This window comes from Dromaius novaehollandiae, chromosome 2 (genome assembly GCF_036370855.1).
Source record: "Dromaius novaehollandiae isolate bDroNov1 chromosome 2, bDroNov1.hap1, whole genome shotgun sequence".
NCBI lineage: Eukaryota > Metazoa > Chordata > Aves > Casuariiformes > Dromaiidae > Dromaius > Dromaius novaehollandiae.
The window spans coordinates 26,506,310-26,522,328 of NC_088099.1; the positions used below are offsets into that span (position 1 = coordinate 26,506,310).

A 16,019-nucleotide genomic window follows, 5' to 3' on the forward strand; every position below is an offset into this window, starting at 1 on the left:
ACAAAAGTATTTTTCTGAAACCTGCTGGAAGCTTTAGGCTTTGATTCAGTGAATCAGAACTTGTGCTTCGTGAAACATCTGCATTGTCCCCGTATGCCAAAGGGACTGCTCAGGTAGCTAATAGTTTGCTTGCTCTTCACCAGATTGCTGGATTAAGCGTCAGTTAATGTTTACTCTGTTATTTTTGTGGGCTCCTTCCTTGCATACAAAATAGAGAGAGAGGAAATGTGAAATAGAAAAACATGATTTTAAACCCACAATATTCGGCAGACTTTTTCATGAGTAGGTATGGTACCTGGAACTAATGTCTCTTTTTAATTATTTTGACTAATTTGTACTCTCATTCCTGTTAACATTGAATTAGGCTGACGTGAATTTGTGCCAGTGAGTTTACGTGCCAGTCTGATCATATTGAAGTCACATTCTTTGCCTATGTAATTTTTTGAACGTTGATTATTTGCCTTAATTCTCAAAGCATATTTATAGTATTTGCAGTATTTGAAAGCTATTTTGGATTCTCAGAATACTCCGTGAAGGCTGAATGTTTCTAAATATTTGACTAAATGGATAGGCATTTTTTGTAACCTGTGCAGACATCCCAAAGAAAATGATGGCAGTACTGCTGAGCCTGACATCACAGCCTGTAGGAAGACCAAAAGCACCGAGGCCGATGTGCATAAAATGTGCAGAAATGTCTTCCAGCATGTAGTGAGCAGTAACTGAAAATTGAGAAGGAATCGGCCAGTGTTGCGAAGGTCTTTCTGCTGGTGTTGCCTTGGCCATGTAGCTGTAACTTAATGTGTTTGACCAGTGTGGACAGCAAAGCATACACAATTTACAAGTCATGAAAAAGTCAGCTATTTTGCCGGTAGCTGTAGTCATACACTGGAAATTACTCAAAGATTTTTTTTTTTATTATTCGAAGTGAAGACACAGTGGTGGCAGGACCTAGTAAAAGGAATAACTGAACTATATACAGGACTTGAGACAATTGGGAAGCACCAAATGCCAGATTGTAATGTTTTTGCATTTAGTCTGGAAATTCATAAAAGAATAATATGGAATCTTAACTTAATTCACACTTAGTGTATAAAAAGCGTGTTTTAAATTCTTGCAAAGAGCATTCTTATTTACTACTTTAAATATTTTACAGACATTTGATATTTAATCCAACTAACTTTGTTTTATTGCACAACTATATCAGTTTACTGACACAGGCTGTAAGAGTTGGGAGGCTATTTTTTGTTTGCCTTTTTTAACATTAATAGAAGTATGTAGGGTAAGAGCTAAGGGAAAAAAAACATTGTTATGGCAGTGACGGGGTGGGGGGGGAAAGGAACTTTCCAGTTTCTGTATAAATATTTTTTTCAACATTGTTCTTGTAGGACAAAATGCATCATAGGTCATAGCAGTTTCTCATGTAGCTCATGCGAAAGCAGTTGATTTAAGGGTGAAAAAAAATGCCATTCAGCAAATACAACTACCTTTTATTTTACTAAAACTCGTAACTTACTAAAGAAAACATAAAGGAATCCATTTACTAGCACATCTTAACCCTGGTTAATTTTAAAGATATATTACAGACAAAGGAACTCAAAAAATCTTTAGCAAATTTTGCCTATATCTTAGCATCAGTAAGTTCCCCTATAAAAGATTATAAGGTCAGGATGATTTGAAAAATGTTATAGAATTTATAATTATTGAAATGTAAATATGTTCAGGTTTCACGACTTCAGACAAATGAAATGAAACCAGTCCATAATGTATTACATAGTTTAGCTTAGTTAAGTGTTCAAAATCATCTCCACATCAAAGGATTTTTTGTATTAGAAATCAGGGAGCAAATTTCAGTATGATAGTAGTCATTCGACAGTAGCGGTATTTTTACTAAGTTCAGTGCTTAGAATAAATGCATCTTTTTTGCAACATCAGTACAGCGTAGGAATACTGTTTTTCTTTATAAAATCCAAAATTCAGTAAAAATGACACAGATTTTTTGGTAAATAAAATGAGATTCCAGTGGAAGTATCTAACATTAAGAAAACTAATAACATTTATTTGAGTGAAAATTTGGGAAATTTCTCTTTCCTCTTGAATGTCCTGTTCATCTGATCTTTACATAGTGTTGATAGTTTGGGATTCAAATTAGTATAGGAATTTGATAGATTTGTCTTTAAATGAGAACTTTTAATTGTTTTAAATAGGAAAGCATTTGCTATTCTTAAGATATCTTGAGTATTAATCTTAGGTATCAGAAATTGAAGACATTTCAAACAATGATTAAGAAAGATTCTTTTTAGTTTTAAGCTCTTTGTACGTAGTATTAATAATATTTGTTCCACTAGTTCTTTTTTGTGTATAAATGGGGAATTTTAATCATGAATAACTGTAAAGCATTTAGGAAACTCTGATTACAGAATAAAGTCATAAGAATATATGAAGCTTTTTTTTTTTTAAGGATTATGTCACTTTTATAAACAGACTGGCAGCTCTTCAGGTGGCAAAAGTTTCATGTATTTCAGGTTAAGCAGGCTAATTTTGAAGTTTTTCAGCAAACCTGATTTGGAAGTTCGCGGTGGCAGCGAATAGCAAAAAGCACAGCTTGCACGCTTCCCTCTGCCACCCGCACGCCCAGCCGCTCTCCGTCCCTGCAAAGAGCAGCTCCGTGAGCCCTCCGCGGACAACTCTGCTTCGGACAAGAGGAGGCTGAGTTAAAGCGCTCTTAGCCTGACAGTTCAGTTCCCGAACTGCCCACGGGGCGTCTCATCCACAGGAAGTCAAGCAGTAGGGGAGATTCAGGCTCCCTGAAGTTAATGAGAGTTGTGCCATTTACTTTGATGGGAACAGCATTTCTCCTAGTATCTTAATCTAATTCAAAGCATCAGCTCTCTGTTAGCGTAATGATTGTGAAAACATCTGCTAAATCCTATACATACAAGAAACTCTGCTCACGTGAATGATCCTGCTGGGTAACTTGCAGGATTTATTAGCTTGCATTAACAAAGCATACGCAGCTTCAGGACCAAAGCTGGGGTACCCCAGGCTATGCCCAAATGTGGGAGAAGTGAGCCTGAATCTGCCTGATCTCTTCAGCTATGTGTACTCAAAGGAGAAAATTTCGGACTGGCTACATACCTCAAATGATCATTGTGTTGCTGAGAATTTGGGGGGTGAAAAGAATGCAGTATAAAATGGAGGAATCAAATCTTGCTGAAAGAAAAAAAAAAAAAGCTTTAAAATCTGTTTGTAATGCAGGTCTGTACTAGGTTTCTTTCTTCATTTGTAACCCTCGGCTTGACCCTATCAAAATAAAAATGGAATAGACAAAAATGAATCTATACTGAAAATCAATTTTTTCATACAAAGGGAAAATATCAAAAATTCTGTGGGGCAAGGACTCTGCTGTATTTTGAGCTGCATTTGTGAGATCCCCAAGTCACTAAATAAATAATAAAAATAATTTTATTTAAGGCTGATATTACACAAAGGAAAAGCTTGCAGTGCAATTAGTTATATAAATATCTTGCATTATGTGTTATCTTGGAATACATTCTGTGAAATTTAGTATGTAAGGTTTCATTCACCTATATTTCAACAAAATTTATTTCTTACTGAATTTTTTAGATTAGTGTTTATATATTCTTGCAAGGATGCAGTTACAAAATATACTGGAAGCATTGTCAGCTGCCTCATTTCCTGTGTCTGTATATTTATTGAAGATTGGGACAGGGAGAAGTTACTTGAAGCCTGGATGTCTAATCCGGAGAACTGCTGCCAGCGTTCGGGGGTTCAGATGCCAACGCCACCTCCAAGTGGCTACAACGCATGGGACACGCTCCCTTCTCCGCGGACTCCGCGCACCACGCGCTCCTCTGTAACCTCCCCGGATGAAATCAGCCCGTCACTCGGAGACATCGAGACAGCTGTGGTAAGCTTATAAACAGAGCTCAACTGACAGGGCAAAAGAGTTTATTTGTGGACATATGTACACTTACACAGACAGGAGAGCTACCTTGACACTTTTTTTTTAATAACTTTGTAAAGGATGTAAAGCAATTTGTTTGCAGAAGTGGTGAACAGGGAAGTTTGCACCTTAAACATGCTGCATAATCGGACAGTTGGGCATGCGGCTGGTACAAAGCACTCTGCTTTCACCTTGGCTGCTGCTCACAAAGCAGAATCTTATCCAGACACAATCACATCAGTGCATTCGGCTCTTCTGAGCTTTTCTTTTAAAGCTTCTTGTCGAGATGTTCTCTTCTATTGTATCCGTTTCCCCACATATACTCAGTGCTGCAAACCCTGCCTTTTAAAAAAATTTCATTAGAAAACAAAATTCTCTTTGTCTGCATTTTGAAATGTCAGCCCACTAGTGTACTGTAAAATTATAATTACTTTTACTATGTGTGGGCTGCTTCAAGCATTTTACAAGGCTATTGCAAATTTGAAATATGAAAGCGCCTTTCATTGAAATCAGTGTGGTTCTTCTGGAAAACAGAGTTCTCTTCTTAATAATCCACAGCTGCAACATTATAAAACTCTTTCTCCATGACCAAAGCATTTTTCTAGACTATTATATGCAGTCTTGTAAATGGATCATCCCTGGATATCATGTTAAAATAAAAATTTTGCCTTCCTTCATAGATCCCTTTTTCTTGTCTAGCTATAAAATACTAAAAAAGAAGCTATATGGAACAGTGTTGTTATTTTATTTACTTTAGGAGTGAAACATTGTTTGGGAATATTTCCCAATGAAAATGTGTAATGCACGATTACATGTGTTTGGTTTTATATTTTATGTTCTGTTTTTCAGTGATGGGCCTTATGCCAGGACTGCAGGCTAGTGATAGTGATTGTGGTTCTAGATCTATTGTATCTAAATCCAACTCTGGAGTTACACATGTAGTATTCTTGTTTGCTTAAAAATCTTAGGTATCAAAGTAATGTTTTCAAAACACTTTTTATGAAGTAATACATGTTTTTCTAAAATCGTTTGTTTTGACAGGCAAATGAAAAATAAGAAGAATAAATAAAATCAAAGCATAGAACATTTAATGGAATGGTTTTAATTATAAGATATAGTTGATTTTCTGCTTGTTTAATTGTACTGAAATTTTGGATTTTACTTTGTGTTATTTTTATCGAATTATTTCACATTTAAAATGGTCACTTCTATTAAAGACAGACTCAGGGCTTCATTAACTTTCTTATTTGAAAGCTAAATTTTAAACAAGACTGAAAATGAATACACATGTAATAGCGAATGTTTTTGATGCATTATCAACCTCTAAAACACTTAACTTTAGCAAAGCAGTGAGATGAAATGACTGAAACAGCAATAAATGCCTTCATCAAGTTTTGCAATTTAAAATCAAACTTTTTTGGTTTTGTTTTGTTTTGGCTGTGACACAAGTGCTTTTTGAAAGTGGCATACCATAGACTAACTTTTTGAAAATGTTGTCCTGTGTGTGTGTAAAAATATATTGAAAGTTGAAGTAAATTTTTGTGGAATCTTTCCACTGGGGGGGGGGGGGGGGGGAATCCATTTGTACTCCTTTAAGAAATATTTGTATTCCTACCCAACCACAAGCAATGAGTAATTTCATCCCAACTATTTTAGCGTTTGCAGGGTAAGGGCATCGGTATTCAATATGTTATTTTTTCTATAGTAACTAGTTGTATAAAATTCAGTAGAGGTGTCTTAACTTCTGCTGAATTAGTTTTATCTTAACATTTTCTATATTTTGATTGAAAGCCTCACCTTTTTAAAAGAAATAGCCTCATGTAAATTATTACTTAAAACAATTGCTGCTGTTGCACAACCCAATTGCTGTGTCTTTGTTTGGGGCCTGATTGTGTGAGATGCTAAACGTTTTCTGTCGACGTCATCTCCAAGCTCCGTTTCCGGCTGCCTGCAAAGCTGACGAGAAATTCAGGTCCCTTTTGCCCTTGGAACGCTAGCTCAAAGGGGTCCGCGCTCTGTGGGATGAAGCACTTGCTGAGCTGGAGCACATAACAGATGGCACCCCAAAATGTACTGCTTGGATGGGGGAGTTTCAGAAGGAGAGATAACTAAATCTTTTCCATTTCTATTATAATAGGCTAAATAACACTTTCTTCCGGTTACAGTTAGAAGATGTTTTTCACTGCTCAACATTTCTTCACATTTTTGCTTGGATTTTCCAACGTAATGTGTACTGCTAACGATATGACAGGCTTTAGGATATTTCTTAATCAGAAGTATGGGTTTTTTTCATCTACAGTGTGACATTTGTATGAGTAATATTTCTGTATTCGAAGACCCAGTGGATATGCCTTGTGGGCATGACTTCTGCAGAGCATGCTGGGAGGCGTGAGTATATGTACTTTTATGTCTTTTGAGAAATTTTTATACTTCCCATTTTGAAGAGGAAAGGCCATAGACAGTGAACACCTAATATTAAAGTACTATTTGGGTTTCACAGAATTGCTGTTTTTGATCTTACTGAATGTTTAATTTGTCGTTCAAAGTGGCCATCAACTGTTTTATGCTTACGTAATGATTGTTTTGGTCCTGACTCAGCAATGCTATTAAGCATGTATTTTAAGCCTGTGTGTAAACAGAAGAGCCTACTCTTAGTTTGCTGGGGGTATTACAGTTTCTAAATTAAGCACGTGCTTAATTCGATCTCTTAGTTTGGCACACTAAACTTAGGCATCTTAAATCCATTTCCAGTCAGCAAAACAATTAAAATGCATTCTTACATTGAGGCTTGATAGTTGAGGAGTTAGCGTGAGCTTAAAAATTTTATTAGTATAACTCTCTGATTAGCATACAGTTTTTTAAAGCGAAATAATCATGCTAATAAAAAGTCAGGCATGGATAATTATACTATTAATAAATATTAATCTCATTTCTATTTCCTCAGGAAAAATTATATCCGCATAAAGTGCGTTTGCGTTCATCTTTGTACCCATTCAAAAGATTGTATTGCTTCAGCTGTACTACTGTAGCACAACTAGTCCTTCTGTAGATTAGCCTAATTTAAATAAACCGATTCCTCCCATGTTAAGGAAGAACACTTTTTCCATGCGTGCTTTTAAAAGGTTATTTTTAGGTGCTCAGAAAATTAATAGAATTTCTGTTGTCTTGTAAATTGTTATGCAAAGGTTTGGAAGTTACTAAGAGATCACTGGCTTGACACGGTGCTTCTAATTTGGGGTCTGGACTATGTGTACTGTGATTTGTGCACGCACTCGGGGCTGCAGTTCAATGTCAAGCAAGTGTTTGTGGTGGCATACGTAGGATGGGATTTGTCTTTCCCAGCTAAGTTACGCAGCGCATAGTCAGGAGTGAGTCATCCCATTCTAAGGTATGAATCTAAAGCAGGATGAATTGGCAAGTCTCTTTACCTTAACCATTAAAGGGCCCCAGATGACTAACTTAGAATAGGTGCTTGTGCTTTAGATGATGAATGCTAGATAAAATGAATGTCATCCCTGATGTGAGATAAATAAAAAGATTATAGACTTTAGACTAAGCAGCCCTGTGCGCTGTGAGTTTCAGTCCAGCTGTCAGCAGATTTCTGAGCTTGCATTCTGCTAGTGGTTAGGGACTATAAAGTTCTCCTTCTAGAAATCTGTTTGCAAGAGCAAAGCTATTTTGACTAGCACAGTTGTAAAAATTAATTGCATGTCTAATTTAAAGTATTTTCTGCATTAACTACAGTTATGTGTTCCTTTTCAGATGTGAGTTAGAAGTAATGCTCAGTTTGATTAAACATTGCATAGCAGTCTCTCATAAATGGCAAAGGTGGAAACCACAAATATATAGGGTTGAGCATAGTTGTTGATGCTCACTTTTGAACTGTGATAGTTTTTTTTTTTTTTTTTTTTTTTTTTAGTATGCTTTGCCTCCAATCTGTGGCCCTTTTAGGCTAAAAGGGATATGTCCTATTCTTTGTTTTAGATAGATTAATTTGAATATCTGTGAACTTAGGATAAATACAAAAATAGTATTCAGCAGCCTCTTAATTTTTACTTTTTATTCACAAATACTGACTGACAAAATTCTGGCAGATTTTTGAATCTGAAAATTCAGGAGGGTGAAGCTCACAACATTTTTTGCCCAGCATATGACTGTTTCCAGCTTGTGCCAGTAGACATCATAGAAAGTGTGGTTTCCAAGGAGATGGACAAAAGATACCTACAGTTTGACATTAAGGTAAATTATCAAACTGTTTCTGTATTCTTGAAATGTATTTCATTTTACTATAAATACCATGCAACTTCTATGTGAAATGGTGCAGTATGTCTGTAACTTTCCAAGTAGAAATGAATAAATTAATATGTGCACTGAATTATTGGCTGTCTTACATACCTCCGTATGAATATTTGATATAGCATCAAAAAAGGAGCATATTTATTCCTCAAGTGCAAATGCAGTACTTCCATAATGTGTAACCTAATGCAGTATTAATAAAATTTTTGATCAAGCTAATGTCCATAACCTGTGATATGAAGCTTCTATTCTGCCAGACTTTTTCATGTTGACAAACTAAAATTTTAAAGAGTTTTTGAACATTTTTTATTACTAAGAGACTATTTTCATTTACAAATAGTGCCAGTTTCCCATTTTGGAAAATTATTGCCACAACTGAATGACTTAGAATTTTTTTCCATCCAATGCTTGGTATGATTGCTATTTATAGGAAAAGAAGTTGGAAAATCTTGATTTGGTTTTCTGATTGTTTTTTCTAATATGTTGATTTCCATTGTTGCATTTATTTTAAAAAGCAATCTTTCTATGGAACTATGGAAAAAGCTAACTATGAAAGTTAAAACTTTTTTTTTTCTTTTTTTTTTTTTTTTAGGCCTTTGTTGAAAATAATCCTGCTATTAAATGGTGTCCTATACCAGCCTGTGAAAGAGCAGTAAGGCTAACAAGACAAGGATCGAATTCAACAGGATCAGATACACTCAGCTTCCCTATGCTAAAAGCCCCTGCTGTAGACTGCGGAAAAGGACATCTTTTTTGCTGGTTAGTACTAGAAGCTTATCTATGTCTACATAAACTGATAGTCATTGCTATTCTAGGGATTAATGAAAAGTCACACTTAGCACCAAGCATGCAACAACAATGTGCACAGGATGACATATGACTATACCATCCTGTATCCATGCATTAAATAACCTAGAGTACACAAATATTTTTGTCTTTTGGGTCACAACAAAGGGTTATAATATTTTCTTTTCCCATTCATTATTAATTCTGTTAAATGCAAAACAGCTGCATGAAGTGTTGTGATTTTCAGCTCTGAGTGGGCAGGGAGAGAAGCAGGGTGTTGGTAGAGAGATTTTTTCTGTCTATTCTGGACAGTTATAGTATGATTGAAACACATGGCCCAGCCTGCATTATAGCACAGAGAATCTGGAATTTGTGGCTCTGTCAGAATTCAAGTGGACTCATGTCAGAAAAGCTGGAGTTTAAGAAGGACTGTTCCAGATCATTTGCTCCATACATAGCTGGTTCTGTTTGCCTGATCACTCCAATCCTTGTTTCACTTTGGGACCAGCACTTTTTCTTTGCATTACCTTCTACTGAGTTGTAAGTTCAACGCAAGCTCTAGAAGGAATATGAAGGCAGAAGAGATCTAAGAAACCATCCCTCAAAGACTGCCTAAAATATCTATCCTCAGTTGTTCTATGGAGAGGACAGCAAAAATAATTAAAAAAAAAAAAAAAAGTGGGAGATTTTTCTGAAGTCTGGAGTAAGCCCTGTCCTAGTTCCATGAGATTATCAGACTGATGATTTAAAACTATTTTACTTTGGAAGTAGTACATCTTTTTCCCTCCTGGAAAATCAAAAAGGGTTAACCAAAATACAGACATTCAGACAAATTGAGTAATCTCTTTTTCCTGGATGGGGCATTTCTCAAGTGGAACCATGATCCAAGAAGAAGAGATCCCAAATAATCTGCTAGATTCCAGTATCTTAAAACCCTTAATGAAAGATATTTCTGATTTCATTTCTTTCTCCATGATCTCGGGAAAGGAGAAAGGAACAAGAAGAGAGTAGGCATAATGATACAGCCAAGAAAGACAGAAAATGGAACTTCATGCAAAACCTCTTAGAAAGAAGTTGTTCACAGTGGATGGAGAACTCAGAAAAAAAATCCTATGGGAACAAACCAGAAAGTTTCTACCAGTGAATGTATAACAAACCTTTGCGCCTAGATACCACCCTCTCATCCTTGCTTATGATTGCTGGTCTCCTGAGAGAGAGAAGCAATTTTTCTGTTAACGTGAAGCACAGAGCTGAGACCACTCTTGTGTAATATCAAGGTGGTCCTTCAAACATCGGCAGCCCCTGCTTCCTTTACATTGGCTGAATGTACTAGCTCCCCACAATGTCGTCTGAATGAAAATGTCCACTGAATGCATAATTTTGATGAGAAATAGCTCTCTGTTTCCTAGTAATATTTCTAAATTATTTTATGTGAAGGCTTTGAGATATAGCGCAAGCAAATAGAGTTAACATCTCAAAAAAAAAAAAAAAAACTTCACTCTGTCAGCAGAATATTAAAGAAGGCCTCTCCAAGGCCTTTTTTTTTCCTCCCCACAAAACTGAATGAAGACTTTCAGCAATGTCAAGAAAGTTCTGCTCACAACTGAAGCATTCTGCAGTACTATAAATCAGAACTATTTGCTGAGGACAATCATATTAGTCTTACAGTACAAAAAAAACCTGTGTATGATACAAAGAGTTCCTCTACAGAAAAAGAAAGTGTTCTCAGTTCAGAGGGTTTTCATCATTACTGCATGCTTAAAGGAAGCTTGCTTTATATCTTTTAAGTTCAGTCAGCATGTCCCACATTTCCAGATTTCTGGCACTTCTGCAAGTTTTACCCAAGTTAACTACAAATTGGACTTTATAATGTCAACTGATACTGCATTTAGTAAAAGATTTTTTCAGACTGTATCTGTCAAAAAAACCCCAACCAGCCCCTAGATACATACTTGCTATTGCATAGTAAGGGACTATCCATGAAGTTATGTCAATATGGAATTTCCTTTTCTAAGATCTGCAGCCTTCCGGCTCATAGAAGTAAGAAAATTCTCTGGCTCTGTTGAGCAATTTCTCCTTTTTTATGTGGAAGTAGGAATGTTCCTCCTAAGTAGAGAGTTCCTTTGAATTTACTCATTTTTCATAACTCACCATTAACAGTGCGTTACACAAAAACTAATTTCTTATGAAAAAGATAAATTCTTCTCATCCTAATTCTTGATTCCATTCCCTTTCAGAAAAATCATTTTGTGTGATTTAAATGTAGCGCACATGAAAACAGTGCACAAATCTTAACATTTGTGTATTATCAGCTAGATTCTTTATATTAGAACACCTTCATGCTGCTCCAGAAGCATAAGAAATTGCAGCAAGCAGACAGTTCTGGAAAACGGACTTAGCAAGCACTACACACCTGGTTCTGCACCATCCCTCCTCCCTCCTTTTGTCTTAGAGGGAGATAGTCTCATTCTGTGTGAGACCTCTCTCTTCAGGAATACTTGGGAAGATGACTATGAGTTTTAACAGTGTTTTGCTGTTTTGATTCATATCAAATTCATTATATGATCCAAATAATGTCAGTGAGGAAGAAAAATCCAGAAACACATTCTTCTTGGACTGTGCTTTCAGCCTTTTCCAGAAATGGTAGCTGAAATTTGCTACAATTTTATTAAGTATGTACTGCCCCTTCAAATAAATCCTGATGATTATTGAGGAATGCAGTTTGGAGGTGCTAACATTGTTAATTATGATAGTCAATTGATGTTAGTTCCCTTCATCCTGCGTTCTCATGGACTCTGTCTAAAATACAAGTTTGTTTCCTAAAAGGTTTCTGAGCAGTAAGTTCATCACTCTTACTCTATTAAAATGGCATCCTAGTATAAAAACCCTTGTTTTATGGTAGGCTAGGAAAGAATGTCTTTCATGAGAAGTTTTGTAAGTACCTGTGGTGGCTATCATGCATGTGTAAGATTGTGCTTCTTTAAAAATCTTGCTTTCTGTCCATACTCAAAACTGCAAGGGTCAAGACATTTGGGGATTTATTTCCAGCAGGCTCTAGTGAGAAAGGAAGAAGACTCAGAATAATGGGAACTGTTTGTTTCCCTGAAAGACACAAGTCTGTCTTTTACCCTTTCAGGAGCCCAGAAATTATTTTCATAGAATCTGAGTTAAGCTAGGGAAGCTCAACTCTTACAGTGTAAAGAACATAGCTTTCTTATGTACCCTGAGTTTTTGCAAGATTTGCAAAGGGCTCAGTACCATTCTAGAAATGTTTGCATTTTTTATTTCTGTAGAATAGTAGGATTGGTGACACTGCCTATTGTATGTCTGTAATGGTCTTTAAAATTCTCCAAAGTGTGTTTAATTTTCTGCTTTCCAGGTCCTGAAAATATTTCAGAATTTAGGAGCAGAAATTAATCTGTCTAAAAGTTCAAAAATTCAAAAACATTGAAGAGGCATCATTCCCGTCCATCCTGTAGTAGATTGACTAATCACCCTCTAACTTAAATCTGAGTTTGTTAATGTTAATATTTTCCAGCTAATTTCAGTCCTCTCTGGGAACATGTACTGTGTGAGAGGTCTTGGCTCTCTTGAAGTCAATGATTTAAGCATACTGCTGTCCCACAGAAGTGAAAGGTGACAATTTTCAACCACAGAGTCACAGTCACAGAGTGGTTGAGGTTGGAAGGGACCTCTGGCGGTCATCTAGGCCAACCCCCCTGCTCAAGCAGGGTCACCTAGAACACATTGCGCAGGATTGCGTCCAGGCAGGTTTTGAATATCTCCAGAGAAGGACACTCCACAACCTCTCTGGGCAACCTGTCCCAGTGCTCTGTCATCCTCAGAGTAAAGAAGCTTTTCCTCCTGTTCAGATGGAACTGCCTGTGTTTCAGTCTGTGCCCGTTGCCTCTTGTCCTGTCGCCAGGCGCCACTGAAAATAGTCTGGCCCCATCCTCTTGACACCCTCCCTTAAGGTATTTGTATACATTGATAAGATCCCCTCTCAGTCTTCTCTTCTCCATGCTAAACAGGCCCAGCTCTCTCAGCCTTTCCTCATAAGAGAGATGCTCCAGTCCCCTAATCATCTTCATAGCCCTATGCTGGACTCGCTGCAGTAGTGCCATGTCTCTCTTGTACTGGGGAGCCCAGAATTGGACACAGTACTCCAGATGTGACCTCACCAGGGCTGAGTAGAGGGGGATGATCACCTCCCTCGACCTGCTCGCAACACTCTTCCTAATGCACCCCAGGATACCATTGGCCTTCTTGGCCACAAGGGCACGTTGCTGTCTCACGGTTAACTTGTTGTCCACCAGGACTCCCAGGTCCTCCTCTGCAGAGCTGCTTTCCAGCTGCACCCACAACCTGTACTGGTGCATGGGGTTCTTCCTCCCTAGGTGCAGGACCCTGCACTTGCCTCTGTTGAACTTCATGAGGTTCCTCTCTGCCCAACTCTCCAGCCTGTCCAGGGCTCTCTGAATGGCAGCACAGCCCTCTGGGGTATCAGCCAGTGCTGAGATTTTCATAATGCAGGCAAGATATTCATTCTAGTCCAAACTTCCCCGACTGTGGACCCCTGAGTACCTTCAAAGTAGAGCTGTAGATCCTTGTGCAGTGAATTTAAGCTTGTTTGATAGCAAACTGGTTAGTGGATAATAGGCTAAAAACTGTTGCCCTGAGCTTTTCTGTGTTCACATGTTCCTGCTTCAGATGTGGACAAGAGTGATCAGAGGGGTATTGATTTAATTTCTGAAATTACATTGCAGAAAGCAGTTTGCCATTTGATCTGCAGAAAACTTACATATGCTCTGATGCCGCTGGTGCCCATCTGAAATATACTTCCTCTGTGAATTTTTTTGTTTTATGTGGCAGATGCCTGAAGCTATTTGCTGCTTTTGCAGTAAAAGAGGGAGTCATCACAAATCTGGAGTCCGTATTGACACATCTACACCCAAGCACCGTCTGGAAACCATCTATCTGCTGCTATGTAGTAGTGATTGCCATCCTTGAAACTAGTAGTAATTCTAAGAGAAATTCAAGGGAGACATTTCTCTCCTATGTCCATATAACTTAAGCTAAAGACATTTCAATAGAGATTTGGGTGGAAAGAGTGAAAATCCATAAACGCTTAATGCAGGTTGAAGGGCTTGGATCTTGCTCTAGATTGAAAAGACTGAATCTAGTTAAATTATTGCAAGCGAATAGGGACAAATAATTCTAAAAGAAATGCATCTCTGCTGTAGTGAACTACCTAGTTTTGGATAATGCCTTTATTCTGAGTTGAAATTTACCTTTTGCACAGAAACTGTGCTAATGCTTTTCGTGGCACTAAAGTAGGAGCTGGATGTAACTCAAATTACAAAACAGTTGATTTATTTTCCGTTGTAATCTTAAAATGTTCTTTTCCTTTCTCCTCTAAGTTCTTTAGTAATCTTAATGAGAGTAATATATGCTTGTGACCAAGTAATCTGAGAATTTAAAGTAATGGTAATTGAATGACTTTTAATCTTCCAGACTTAATTAAAGTTTGAGTGTCTCGTGATTAAGTTTCCATTTTTTTTTTAGTTTGAACCAACACAGAGCTTAATTTAAGCCTTAATTTTAAATCTATAAAAGATTAGTTATTGTCTTTCCATCTTAATTTTCAGGGAGTGTCTTGGTGAAGCACATGAACCTTGTGACTGTCAAACCTGGAAAGACTGGCTACAGAAAATATCTGAAATGAAACCAGAAGAACGTAAGAGTCATGCATGTTTTCGAATTTTGTTGTATTTTATTTTTAGAGGGGGTTTTTTTAGTTGTGTTAAGTAAAAATTCTACATTCTTTGAAAAATAGGGTAAAAGAGAGGAAGAAAATGAAGCCCCTCCATGGGACTTCATGGCTCTAACCACGTCAGCTGATGTGGAAGTGTGGTATATTAGGCAATGCTAATGGTAGACTACTCTCCTTAAACCATTCCTCCCCAGTGTGTCATCATAAATCTGTGTGCATATCAGTCAGGATATATAAAACTCTTTAGCCTTCCTCTTACAGCTTTCTTTTGCAAACCTATGTGATTTATTCCTGACTATAATTTAATCTGTCCTAGTCAATTTTAAACCTTTTAGCCCAGTCTGCACTTCTGTTTGAATTGTACTCCATGCAGTTATTTAAAGTGTGCTTTAAACTACTTCAAGTTAACAGGTGATAATAATAGTGAGGTTGAGGATGAATTGTGGAGGGAATTGTGGGGAATGGCTTAATGTTAAGTAACTTTTAGTGAAACAACTACTAAGATTTGGGTTTACACAAGAGAAAAGTTTTCTTGGCGTGGTCAACAGAAACAAAATAATTAAACATTAACAGTAATTGGAATAAATCCTAACGTAACTTGGTTACAGTTCAGAACCTTTCCATAATATGTTATATATTATTTTGTAAAGCATAGAAAATTATGGAAAGAGGAAAAATACACCGTATTTTGTTAATTTTAATGCCAATTTTTCTCATATATTTTTTTCTTATGTATATATTATATATCTTTTATATAAAATGAGTCTATATATAAAAGTAAAATATATTACACTATATAAATAGTATGCATAATATCATATAGAATGTGTATCATATAGAATGAGAATGTATATATATATTTTTATGAGAAATATGTATATATAGTGAAGAATTATGATATTTTGTCAAGAATTAAGTAAACATATATCTTTCGTAATCTGATTTTCACAAAGGATTTCACAAATATAGTTTAACTTCTCTGCTTTTATCACGCTTCATATCCTCCTGTCACCCTCATAAAGTTGTGGGAGTTAGTGAGGCTTATGAAGATGCTGCCAACTGCCTGTGGTTACTAACTAACTCTAAACCATGCGCCAACTGCAAATCTCCAATTCAAAAGAATGAGGGCTGCAACCACATGCAATGTGCGAAGGTAAGAAAGACCTGTCAAATAATTTGTTTCATACGGTTGAAACCATA

The 16,019-nt window shown here is 36.7% G+C and overlaps 1 protein-coding gene across 4 annotated transcripts in view; it reads left to right on the plus strand.

Moving 5' to 3' along the window:
* Nucleotides 1–16,019, plus strand: part of ANKIB1 (ankyrin repeat and IBR domain containing 1) — a 99,573-nt gene that overhangs the window by 66,323 nt on the left and 17,231 nt on the right. For all 4 annotated transcript variants that reach the window (XM_064506057.1, XM_064506058.1, XM_064506059.1 and 1 more), the window contains exons 6-11: nt 3,720–3,928; nt 6,264–6,352; nt 8,059–8,203; nt 8,853–9,019; nt 14,695–14,783; nt 15,842–15,972. In XM_064506057.1, coding sequence (XP_064362127.1) covers nt 3,720–3,928; nt 6,264–6,352; nt 8,059–8,203; nt 8,853–9,019; nt 14,695–14,783; nt 15,842–15,972 — 830 coding nt within the window. The remainder of the gene's footprint in view (nt 1–3,719; nt 3,929–6,263; nt 6,353–8,058; nt 8,204–8,852; nt 9,020–14,694; nt 14,784–15,841; nt 15,973–16,019) is intronic.